The sequence below is a fragment of the Azolla caroliniana genome, unplaced genomic scaffold, assembly GCF_043228905.1.
Source record: "Azolla caroliniana isolate FFs.n. ecotype wild unplaced genomic scaffold, voAzoCaro1.0.p SCAF_3, whole genome shotgun sequence".
Taxonomy (NCBI): domain Eukaryota; kingdom Viridiplantae; phylum Streptophyta; class Polypodiopsida; order Salviniales; family Salviniaceae; genus Azolla; species Azolla caroliniana.
The window spans coordinates 1626993-1640040 of NW_028230438.1; the positions used below are offsets into that span (position 1 = coordinate 1626993).

The 13048-nt window shown below is 36.5% G+C and overlaps 1 protein-coding gene across 2 annotated transcripts; it reads left to right on the plus strand.

Annotated features, from left to right (window-relative positions):
- Positions 1 to 1690: 1690 nt before the first annotated feature.
- Positions 1691 to 7637, plus strand: LOC147865800 (transcription factor MYBS3-like). Of its 2 annotated transcripts, XR_015529442.1 has the most exons (5): positions 1692 to 2928; positions 4675 to 4883; positions 5496 to 6131; positions 7023 to 7149; positions 7269 to 7637. XR_015529442.1 is itself a non-coding variant. In XM_087316156.1 (3 exons), exons 1-3 carry the CDS (start codon positions 2559 to 2561, stop codon positions 6159 to 6161), a joined length of 1245 nt encoding a protein of 414 aa, XP_087172282.1. In that variant the 5' UTR covers positions 1691 to 2558; the 3' UTR covers positions 6162 to 6694. The 2 variants fall into 2 exon arrangements, 1 of the variants encoding a protein (XP_087172282.1); XM_087316156.1 differs by lacking the exons at positions 7023 to 7149; positions 7269 to 7637 and having other exon boundaries at positions 1691 to 2928; positions 5496 to 6694.
- The last annotated feature ends 5411 nt before the right edge of the window (positions 7638 to 13048 follow it).

Here is a 13048-nt window from a genome sequence, read left to right on the forward strand (position 1 = left end):
CAAATTGAATGCCAACCATGTCCAAAAGCACACTCACACCAATAGACGACTTGGCGATCAATTTGAATTTTGCAGTGTCCAAAATGCACATTAACACATATGTATTCGATAGAAATCGGGATGATTGAATCAAATGTTGATATTGTCCAAAATGCACACAAACACATGCATGTATGCCCAAACAATCTAATTGAATGCCAATCGTGTCAAGAAATGTATGTCACCAATAGACATCTAGATTATCTAATCTAATGCTTAGGATGTCCAAAAGGCACATGAACACAATCGAATGCCGATAGTGTCCAAAATGCATATGGACACACACATATGTCATAATAGATGTTCGATTGCCAGCAATGTCCAAAATGCACAGGGTCACACACTTATGTACCGTGTGGACATCGAAATGATCTAATTGAATGCTGATAGTGTCCAAAATGCACATGGACACACACATATGTCATTATAGATGTTCGAATGCCGGCAATGTCCAAAATGCACATGGATACACACATATGTCATAATAGATGTTCGAATGTTGACAAAGTTCCAAAATGCACATGGTCACACGCATGTATGTCAAGACGATCGAACCAAATGCCGACGATGTCAACAAATACAATCGAGCACATGCGCACACTGAAGCCACTGGACAAGAAGGCTGGACGAGCGAAACGGAATGCCGAGAGTGTCTAGAACTTGGCAAATGAAAACATAGACACAAATATAGACATAGACGGATACACACAGACACGGACATAGACACACAGACACACAGAGATACATGCAGACACACAGAGATACATGCAGACGCTAAGAGACACACAGACACTGAGAGATACACATAGGCATAGACAAATACACATAGATATATACATACATAGACATATACATAGACACATACACATACACATACACATACATAGACATAGACACACAGACACAAAGAGATACACATAGACACAGACAGAGAGATACACACAAACATAGACAGATACACATAGATATATACATATACATAGACATAGACATAGACATAGACACAGACAGAGACACATACATAGACATAGACACATAGACACAAAGAGATACACATAGACATAGAGAGATACACACAGACATAAACAAATACGCATAGATATATACATAGACACAGACACAAACACAGACACAGACACAGACACAAACATAGACACAGACACAGACACAGACATAGACACATTTATAGACAAAGGTCATCGACAAATGCATTGGCATGGATGATCGAAATGAATGGTGTGTGTGTCTGAAAGAGAGAGAGAGAGAGAGAGAGAGAGAGAGAGAGAGAAGAGTCTTGGATAAGGTATAATTAGGAGTCCTCACATGTTAGGACATCTTTATGAAGACAAAAAGTCAACGATTTTTTATTTGGCCAGGATAATAAGCAGAATAAAATAAATAAATAAATAAATATTTATTTATTTAATTTTAATTTTAATTTTCACTCCATCAGAAGAAGGAGAAGAAGAAGAAGAAGAAGAAGAAGAAGAAGAAAAAGAAGAAATTCTTCTTCTTCTTCGTTTTCGTTTTCTTCTTCTTCTTCTTCTTCTTCGTTTTTCTTCTTCTTCTTCTTCTTCTTATCCATCCATTCTTTGCGTGTGGCTCTCATAAGCTTTTTTTTTCCTTTTCTTTTCTTTCTCCTCCTCCTTCTTGCCCCCCCCCCCCCCTTTCCTGTCCAGAAATTAGGGTTTCTAACTCCCGCTGCCCTATCCTTTTCCGGGGCAAAGTTCTTGTTTAGGGTTTTCTCAGTTAGTTAACCCCATCCTGCTTCTTTTAGGGCCTCGCTAACCTCTGGTTTTAATCAGGGTTTCTGAATCTCTGCCTTAAGTCAGGGTCTCTGAATGTCTGTTTTAATCTGTGCACCTGATCCTTATATGCGATCTTGGATGACCTTCTTGATCTGTTTATGTTAGGGTTTCTGAGCCTCCGTTACCCGTCATGCTTTTTAGGCCTTTTGATCCGAATATGATCTCTGGTCACTCTTTATCCTGCCACAATTCCAGGTTTCTGAGTTACCCATCAAGCGTTTTTAGCGTTTCTGAGTTACTCACCAAGCTTTTTTTAAGGGTTACCGAGCTAGCGATCAACCGTTTTTAGGGCATTTGAATCTCTGGTGAGCATCAGATTTTGTTAGAAATTTCCTGATCCTCACATAATATCGGATGTGTCAAAATTTGCGTTTTTAGGGTTTCTCGGTTGCATATCAACCTCTTGCACGGTTTCTGATCCTCCGTTGCTTTGTTTTAAGGGATCTAATATGTAATAGTATAATACATACTAGGGCTAAAGGGAAGTCTTCTTCACATGTCTGAGAAGTGTTAACCACACTATTAGGGATTCTGATTCTCTATCAGGGTTAGGGTAGTGGCCGAGCATAAACACAATCACACTATACTCTGTTAGTGTTGCAGGTATATATATATATATATATATACATATCACACACAATACTCTGGGAGGGTTTCTAACATCTACACATATATAATCGAGCAAAAGAGAACATCAAATCTCTCTTTCATATGTCTAGAAGGTGTTCGCACTGTGGGCACAACGGGCACAACTCGCGGACGTGTGTGGACATGGTATCGACGAAAGATTCGGGATCATTCAAACTCTTTGGTGTACGTCTGCCAAACAACACATCTGATAACAATGGGTCTTCTGCTTTGACTGCTACCTCTGCTTCCATGGCTATGAGGAAAAGTTTTAGCATGGGAAATTTGTCGTCTTATGGCGCCTCGGAATATCGTCAAGGTGGTATATCTCCTCCTCCGTCAGCATCATCTCCTCAAGAAGAGCAACCTGATGTTTGTGAAGATACAGCAGTGGAAGGTTATGCTTCCGATGACCTTGTCCATACCAATAGTAGCTCCCGAGAACGAAAGAAAGGTAAGCTTGCATTTGCATTCGTTTGTCTTTTCATTTGGATCCTTTTGTTGTTCAAAGATCTAGTTTAATGTTGGTGATTTGATCGTGGTATTGTGGTTGGAAGATCATATATCTTTTGCCAATTTGATATGAAATCATCATGTTGGAAGGTCATATCTGTTTGTTTTGTTATATTTGATATGAAAGATCTGGTTGGAAGGTCATGTTTTGTTGTTTTGATCTGAGATTTCTTCTGTTGTTATATCTGGATATTTATGATTGAAAGATGATGTCGTTTCTCATTTGATCTGAAAATTGTGGTTAGATAATCTTTTTTCAGTCCAACTTATCAAACCATCTCTAAGTTATGTTTGAAATATCATGTTTTTTTTATCATTTGTTCTGAAATTTGTGGTTCTGATTTATATAATGTGGTGGGAAGAACATGGATTTGCATGCAAATTCGTGGGAAACCATGCAAGAAAAGTCACGTGTTTATATGTGAACATCTGGAAACCCATGCATTGTTAAGTGAATTCATTGAAAATCATGCAATGTATACGAAATCATAGAAAATGCATCTGTGTGACTTGGTAGAAAACACCTTATATTTTGAGCCTTTTGAAGGAAGGGAAGGAAAACATAAGATGACACATGGAAAACATTGATTTGAACTCATGGGAAACCATACACCTTGCATTTTGAGTGTTTTGGGAGGAAGGGAAGGAACACGTAGGATGATGCATAGGAAAAACATTGATTTGAAGTCATGGAAAACCGTCATACATTTCATAGATACAATAGGGAATCATGAAATAAATTTGAAGAAGAATTCACATACGCTTATTTTGAGATTCACATCATGATTTGAAGAAGGATGGGTGTCTGTTGTCTCAATCACTGTCAACCACGATTCTAGAGTCTTCATAGAAGTTAAATACTTGGCATGATGAGCTTGAGCAAAAGGACATTTTGGGAAATACAGAAATGAGGAAAAGTATCTCTAAGTTTTTCCTTTCAGTTAACCTGAATAAACATAAATAATTAATCCTGGGAAAAGTGTTGAAAGATAAGAGTCTTATTCTCTGTCTACCATAAATACCCTGAGCTGCAGCACATCATCTGTCTAGAGCTATGGATGCTTGCGAAGTCATGCTCACAGGGCTCACGTTTTAACTTTGGTTTGGTCCACTTACCCCAGATATAGGGGTGATCTATGGATTGTGAAACCATAGTGACAGTAGAAAAGAGGAAAATAAGGGTAGTTAGCCCTTCATATATTCGCAAACCCTAGATCTATGTTTGGACCATAGCCATCCACACTGTTTACTGAGTTGGACCAACCGAAGGAAATCTGATAGCCAATGGGCTTACACTAGCCTTAATTGACTTTGAACAGTATATTTATGCATATGTTGTAACAATCTGCCTATTGGTTAGTGTTGCGTAAAGTATTGTGCAATCTGAATTTATGTATACGCTTTTGTTATTGCTATGTTTCTGTTGAGATTATACTTGTGAGAATAAACTCTATTCACACTCGCTCTATCACTACATGTATGCTGAAATTGGCATCTAATTGTGTTATAACCATTGTTTTTCCAAGAATAAATTTATGGGGATCGATGTCAGGTTGCATATTTAAGATATGTATTGAAATATGGCCATCCATGTGCTTTGTGAGGGTAATCAACATCTGGTGGCATAATGTGTAATATGATGTGTTGCAAAATATGGAACATCTGATATATCAAAATGTGTTTGCAGGAGTTCCATGGACAGAAGAAGAACATAGGACGTTTTTGATTGGGCTTCAGAAGCTTGGGAAGGGTGATTGGCGTGGAATTTCACGAAACTTTGTGAAAACAAGAACCCCCACACAAGTTGCAAGCCATGCCCAAAAGTATTTCTTGAGACGGAACAACCTGAATAAAAGGAGGCGACGGTCAAGTTTATTTGACATGTCTCCAAACACAGTATGTATCAATATATTAGGAGAAAACATGAACATACCGCTAATGTGCTGGATATTTACCAGAATACCAAAATTTCTTAAAATTGCCAGAAGACCCTGCCTTAGTGTAAAATTTACTATTACTGAGGGGTATTCTGGTAAATACCCAACATGTTACCAGGTATTTTTTAGTGTTTTGCCCTGATATATTCTATGACTATTGTTTTAAGTTTTGTGAATATGAAGCCCCATAAGGCCGAGGCAAGAAAGTGCAAAGAATGAAAATAAATGGGCACTATATTGAATCCTTGCTAATTGAAGTTTCTAGTTAGAGATTTAGTTTCGTGCAATGGCCAATTGTTTCATTATGTAATTAGATCTCTGAGATTCTGCTATTGCAAAACCATTCGTCATATGTAAGATAAATGCAGATAGAAATGAGGCCACCAACATTAATGGCACAAGCTGCGAAGAACAAAATAAATTGGCACTAGAGTGGTTGCTTGGGTATTCATTGAATTCCAATTTCTTCTCATGCAATGGCAAAATGTTTCTTTATGAAATAAAATGTTTTAGTCTATTTTCTCTCTTCAGCTGGTTGAGTTATATCTTAAATATCTGAAATTAATTGCAGGTTTCAAGCATCTTAGAAGAGGCGGCTGAGGATGCAGATGTGTGTCCTGAGCTAAGTCTAGGCCAAAGTATTCCCTATGGAGGGAGTAATTGCATTGATGCCTCAGTATTCTCGGGTGGTGGCTATTCCATGGGGGTTTTTCCCCCACGCGTTTCTTCCGCCGTGCCCATGACGGTTTCCGAAGAAGAAGTCAATGAAGTGACCGAGTCTAATGATTTAGACACTTGTGTCATGGAAGAGGTTGCCGAGAACGGAACAATCAGAAGCTTGGATATGATGGAAAGTGTTCCTGAAGTGAATGATGATACCGAAAGAGGGGTGGAGCAACCTCCAATTCAGTTCTCCTTCATACCAATGTGGCCAATGATGCAAGGTATGTATACTACCACAGCAGCAGCAAATGAAGAGATGTGGGCGACATCAAAGCTGGTGAAGCCTACTCCTATAACTCCTAGGCCACCGGCAAGGATCGACGATGTGGAGAAATTGTCAGAGATGAGTATCGGTAACTCCCATAGACCTGTGATGGAGCCAAGTCCTTTATCATATAAGCTCTTAGAGGACCGCACACGACATTCAGCTTTTCATACCACTTCTTTGCCGGCTGGTGGTAGCTCAGATAATATTGGTGGGCAGGTGAGCACAAATGCAATCAGTGTTCCATGAATGTATAAGATTATCTTGTATTAGTATTGCATTAAAAAATGGATGGAAGTTGAGACTGGAATTTTAGCACAAAACTTTAGAAACTTTGGGAAATGTATGTCTGGAAAGTGTGGGGCTGTGAAACCATTTGCTCAAGTCAGACAATAGAATCATATACAGGAATCCTTTGGAATTGTGGGTCATATCATTTCGCAGAATGTTAAAATATGCCATTATGGAAATCCTTCAAAGTATATGGGTTGTATTATTTTGGGAATGTGAAAATATTGCGTTATATGGTCTATGGGTATTTCTCTCACCTTGTGTAATCTATGGAAAATCCAGAAATCCTCATGATTGCAAAATTTTCCAACCTTTTGGCTCATATCGGGTTTTAGGGGGGTGGAAGGTTAGAATAGGCCTTACATAATCTAGAAATTTTAGCTTTGTGGCTCATATCAAGTTGGATATATGAACAATAATTTAAATGTGATGGACAAATTCTTTGAATTTATGTCGCATACCATTTTGGAAACGTGAAAACCAGGCTTTAATATCATGTTATGTGAATCTCTTGTAAAAGCATTGTACATATTGTATTTATGCTTGAAGCAGGTTTTCATGTAACTTCATCTCTTTTATCATCTTAGAAGTAGACCTTTATTCATATTTTTGTAGTGCACGAAAAGTAGATTATGTAAATCCTTAAGGGATTCATCTTATGTTACATAAGTCGTGTTCGACCATATGCTCTCTATTTGGTGTTTTGTAAGCACCCAAAAGCATTGTATTTCGTTTTTTCATTAGGTACTTGCATGAGCTTGAAATGTTTTTCATATATAGAATATCGTGAATGAATAAACTAAAAACCCTTTTGGACAGCTGGACCAATGATCGTGTTAGGGTAAATGTAAATAGTATTTTGGGATCGGTGTATGTGTAGCGGCTTCTGTTGGCAGGTGCGGTTTTGTTCACGATATATAGATGGGACTGTATTATCTCCAAAAAGGTACATATTGTGTATAAATATAAGAATTGTTGTGGCATGTTTTATGATCCTATATTTGTGAACTTTATATATTTTCGCAGTTTGTGAACCAATTGTTATATACTTGTGTTTTTCAACAGATTCAAATGGAGGAATCAAAAAAAGAAGATATTTTGACTGTCAAATTTTTTTCTTGGAGCTCGTGTAAGGATCCTTTATTGAAAATGGAAGATTTTCATAAGCATGGAATCTGTCCGAAATTGCATGTGTTTATAGAAAGCAATAATAATCTGGTTGATCCTCCCTTTATTGATTCCTTACCCTTGATCTATATTGTATGTTAATATGGTGGATTAAAACATCTCCTGTAAGGGTATTATTGGTCACACATGATTTTCTTTCATGTTTTGAAATTTTGATCGAAAGCTAATACACTCTTGAACCCATTGTTTCAATTGTATGTGTATGCTGTTTTTGTTCATCACATTACTTAAATTAGGATTTTTTTACCTGTTGTGGTCTCTCATATTTGTGGGCATTCTTTGAATTGTGCAACAGGATTTGCTATATGTAAAAAGTCATCTTGAATGTAAAGCTAGTTCAAATATGATGAGTATGGGTGATGGGAAAGGATCTTGTAAGTTTTAAGTCGGTTGAATATGTTGATTTGTGTACCATATCCATCTTATAGCAAATAATAGGGCTTTTTTCATCAATATTATAAAAAATACTAGCCAAGTATTTCAGGTTTTTTCTTTTCCATTTTTATGCACACATTGGTTAGAAATGCATTTGGTAAGTGGATTGTAATGATTGAAGTGTTTTTCTAAACATGACATGACTCCAGTTTTGTCTGTTTGCATGATTAGAGTCCAGGGAATCCAAATAAAAATTGGTTAGGATTATAGCCTGTTGTTGCATGCACTTTAAATCATCAAGATTGTAACTACATTTAGTAAACTAATAACATTAAATTTAGAATAATTTAATTATATCATATGGAGTAATTATTAAATTATAGAAAAGCTTAGGATTGAGAAATGAAGGCATAACATTATAGATCATTGAGATGGGGATGGTTCCTGACTGAATTACAATTGGAATTTGATTTCAACCAATGCTCGGAAATAATACTATTCGTGAAGAAAGGCTATGTTGAAAAGATTAACAAACAGCATGAGTGTAAAAACCAATACGAGATGTGATTACTAAAGTCAATTTTCACCTTCTAAAATTATGGTCCTTGGTATTGATTGATTTACTCCAATCATTGTAGACATACTATGATCATTTGATAGGCCTAAGTCTTTACTAGCCTTTCCTCAATGACATTTTCTTTGATAGTTCAAGCTCAAGGATCTATGGTGAAGAAGTGGGACACAAAACCCCCCAAGAGGATTGATATACAGATTAATTCATCTTTAAGTTTATTATGGCATCTCCATTCATTTGCCTTCACCTAAGTAATATATACAAGTATGCAACAAGGGTAGACTTGCATATATATATATATATATATATATATATATATATATATATATATACGGAGAAATCAACAACTTAACATAAATCGTACCTTGTCCCCATTCTCATAGAGGTGATTAAGTTGTAGAAGCCATTGAAAGTAAATTTCTTAGTCATATTAAAAGTTTTGGAGGTGTCAATGATCAACCTACCGTGCATTCATTGTTTGATATCGAAACTCTCTACATTGTGTTGAATAGAAGTTTTGAACTTTAGCCAACTAGTAATTGTGTTGATAACAAGTTTTGAGCATCAACAAGTCCATGATGATATTAATCACCGCATTCCCATCGAACAAATTCTACTTCTAATTGATATATTGTGCTAATATGGTCATTGATCCAAGATGGGTTTTTTGTGAATGATCAATAATGTAACAATTTTAATAATATATCTTGTGATGATTCCCACTTGGATGCCATGAAGCATGGTTACTATAACCTCATTTAATCAAAGTATGCTCTTCATACCCTACAAATTTTCTTGAACAACCACTTGTGACAATTTGTTTTGGATGCACAATGCTCAATGTACCCTACTTGTTTAGATTCACATACCAACAATGATGAAATTATGACATTTTTTTGTTACATTTTACATTAGTCTTATAATCTCTCATTTCACGCAAGTGTATGATATTATGATATATTTGTTTGCACTCTACTTCATTCTTGTAATCGCCTATTTCGATCAATAATGCATGAAATCATGGTATGCTTGTTTGTATTCTACTTTATTCTTGCAACCTCTCATTTTGACTGACAATGCATGAAATTATGATACGTTTGTTGCATTCTACTTAAGTCTTCTAACTTCTCAATTCGACTGACAATGCACAAAATTATGACATATTTGTTTGCATTCTACTTTAGTCTTGTAGTCTCTCATTTCAATGTATGTTCTAGGTTCTAACCTATTTGGCAGTTTGATGTTCTTTGGCCCCAAGCATAAATAAATCCAAGTAATTTTTGCTTGAGTTTAGAATTAATAAACTCATATTGTAAGATATTTGTGTTTCCTTATTATATATATCATATTTTCATTCATTTTTATTGGACTTAACACATCTAACATAATGGTTAGACATACTACTCATTGTATGGAAATAAACAAGTAGAGCAAAGGATGAGCTAAGATCTTATAGGGTTTTGTCCCCCATTTATTTCTTCATTGTATATTGTTTAGCTTTAGTTATTATTGGGAAAATTAATCTAAACTAAATGAGAATGCAATAAACTCAAGAAAAATATTTTTTGGAAAAAAAAACTCAAGAAAAATAGATAAACCCCTAGTTCATTGAATGAGTTACATAAAAGCTTTATCCGACAACATAAGTCACTGTGATGGAAGCTCACATACGTCTCTTCCATCATAGGCCTTGCTAAACATTTTTCCAATATTCCAACACCTTTTTGGGTGATACTAACATTGGTGCAAGGCAACGAGGGAGAGGATTTGTAAATACTAGGACAAGGGCCTTGTGTGTCTTTAATGTGAAAGGGGAGTAAGGTCATATCACTAGTTGTTTACCTCTTCTCTTTACTTTCACTTTCTAGAACTAGGGATTTCCATCTCCCTAAATTTCAAAGCCTTAATCCTTGTACTTGCAAGGGAAAGTGATGGTGACACTAGATGCATTGATCTTTGTATTCATATCATGACAAGTTGGTGATGACACTATAAGGTCACAAACCATATAAACGGAAAGTGGTGGAAAGAAAGAAAGATATATTAATGTATTCTAAGACCAAATTTGGCCCATGAGACAATTGGTTACAACAAAATGGGATGTGCACCCAATCATCGAAAATAAAAATAAAATAACATATAGATAAAAGAGTTCTAATATTGTACAAAAGGTGTTATACTGTAACATATTCTATAAAGGAAATGGCTATGTGCTAAGCCTAATTTTATTTCCATCCAAGTCTCTCGAAAAGGAGTGCGAGGTCAAAGGGTTTCGATGTGGGTATGCCCCATGGTCCTGATGTAAAAGGTATTCCGACCATAGCTTCTAGGAGGTGTAACTCACGTTCCATTATCTTCTTAATTGCTTCTACACAATGTCAAGTGACTTTGAGACTCGACATCTAAGGAAGTTTGGTTGTTCTTTGGTTTTTTTCTTTAGTGAGGGAGAGGCTGAGTGGTGCAAGTGTGTCCACACTATCGTCCCCACCTGTCCCTGAAAAATTTCATGGGTTACATGTTGCTAAATATTAAAAAGGTTATGGTTAGCATTTTGTAGCTTATTCTCTCTATGTTGTTTTAACTCTAAAATATATCTACCTAATTTCTTTATATCTGAGGTATCTAATAGTTTGGAAGGGGTGGGAGAGGGTCCTAGTATGTCTTAGTAGTTTGCCCGTAAAGTGATACTCATCCTCTATCTCTATGTGACATACTCATCCTATCCAGGGACTCCATTTGCACGACCATTGTCAACCTCAAGTTGGTGAGATGATACTCTATGTTGTCCAATGGTAATACTTGATGCATATGGTAAGAACCTATCTTAATATTTTGGTCGTATAATAAAACCTAACTTAGAGAACTGCATGAAGTGTTCCTTATAGTACAACATTTTAGATGGCAGCAACGCTAGTGGGTTGATCCATTTATGTTGAGTGCAAATTTGCCATATTTCTTAGTGTATAACTTTATTACGGTCCTCATGAGAAGAGGGGTGATTCCACATAACCTAACAAGAAATTTGACTTAAACAACAGTTAGGATGCTTGTCAAGTTGATGTGTTGAACTACTCCATTATTATAATGCCTAAATGAAGTAGTTCACACACCAACATTTGGACTCTAGATATGAAACAAGAGGATATACCCTTCAATATTAGGGTTATACTGAGGGAAATAGAAAGGGGGGTTGATTAATTATCCAAAGTAAAGTTTTCAACCATCATAATCTAGGAGTTCCAACTTTGCTCAAAGTATTTTGAAAAGGAGATAGGGCCCTCGTAGTTAAAGGTAAGGTGATGCAATTAACTTCTACCTTTAGCTAGAATTGCTACATGAGCTTAAGCTCATTTGAGAGTGTTATATATGCTTAGCCAACTCTTGGGAGAAAGGATGACATCCTATCCCCTCATAGACCCCCATGGAACGAGCACACATAACACATGCTAACCCCAAACATGAACACATTGGCATTATGCCAAGCTATGCAATAATTTATAGTCATCGTGTAGGGACAATGATCCAACACCATCAACATTCAAGGGGTAACTTCTCTTACATGTTAAGTACCTGTTGTACACAACATGATCCATGAAGACATCAAGACTGGTGTAGGCAATGAACTCAATAGAACATTCAAAAAAAGGAACTAGAACTAAATTGGCCTTAAAGCTCCAGGCCAAAAGGCTACCCCAATGTGAAAGAGGATTTAATCAATCTCTTAATTAATAGTTAACACAAAGAATTGTGAGTGACAGGAGTTTGCAAGGTTAGGTTACTTAACAAGAAGCTCAAAAGTGATTGACAACCACTCTTACCTGGTTGGCTATCGATAGGGTATACAATGCTCCACTTCCTTTGGCTCACAACAATTGATGTGAAGGTAGAAGTTTGTTGATCAATAAACGTGCTCACTGGGTGCGTACCTTGGAACAACACACAACATAAACAAAATGCATCTGAAATATCTAAGACATGGGAAAGCTCATGATCACATAAAGAGATTCAAGCAAGTTCTTCGTCCCTATATTGAACTTGTTTCAACTACTATAAGAACAACAACATTTGAGCTAATGCTTGATGAGAAAGTCAAGAAATGGTTCAAACTCTTCCCTAAGAAATATTGAAAAATGTGTTCACTGGGTGCGTACCTTGAAACAACACACAACATAAACAAAATGCGTTTGAAATATCTAAGACATGGGAAAGCTCGTGATCACATAAAGAGATTCAAGCAAGTTCTTCTTACCTATTTTGAACTTGTTTCAACTACTATAAGAACAACAACATTTGAACTAAGCTTGATGAGAAAGTCAAGAAATGGTTCAAACTTTTCCCTAAGAAATATTGAAAAATGTTACTCAGAAGTTATTTTTAAGACAATTTCTTATCAAGAAACCAAATGTCGAAAAAAAAGAAATTGTTCAAAACAAACATATATCCATAACACTTCTAACCCTTCCTCAACATGACTTCAACAAAGCCATCTTCCCCGGTTCAAGTTCCCAATGTTCCTGCTAAACTTTGACATACACACTTGAATTTGTGACACACCATTACGTGGGCGTGGGCGTGGGCGGGGGCAATGGTAGCTGATGGAAGGGCTTCATGCGAGACTGGTGGGCAAATGTTGACGGCGCGGCGGAGCAGATATGTAGTGTTGCGTATCTGCTTTTGAACTTCGAAGGGACTGATCCATCGGTGCATG

Excerpts from the sequence above, each read along its gene's own strand:
- LOC147865800 (XM_087316156.1), top strand. The coding sequence starts at position 2,559 with ATGTCTAGAAGGTGTTCGCACTGTGGGCACAACGGGCACAACTCGCGG. Across the intron at positions 2,929-4,674 it reads CTCCCGAGAACGAAAGAAAG|GAGTTCCATGGACAGAAGAA; the intron begins GTAAGCTTGCAT and ends ATGTGTTTGCAG. Across the intron at positions 4,884-5,495 it reads TTGACATGTCTCCAAACACA|GTTTCAAGCATCTTAGAAGA; the intron begins GTATGTATCAAT and ends AATTAATTGCAG.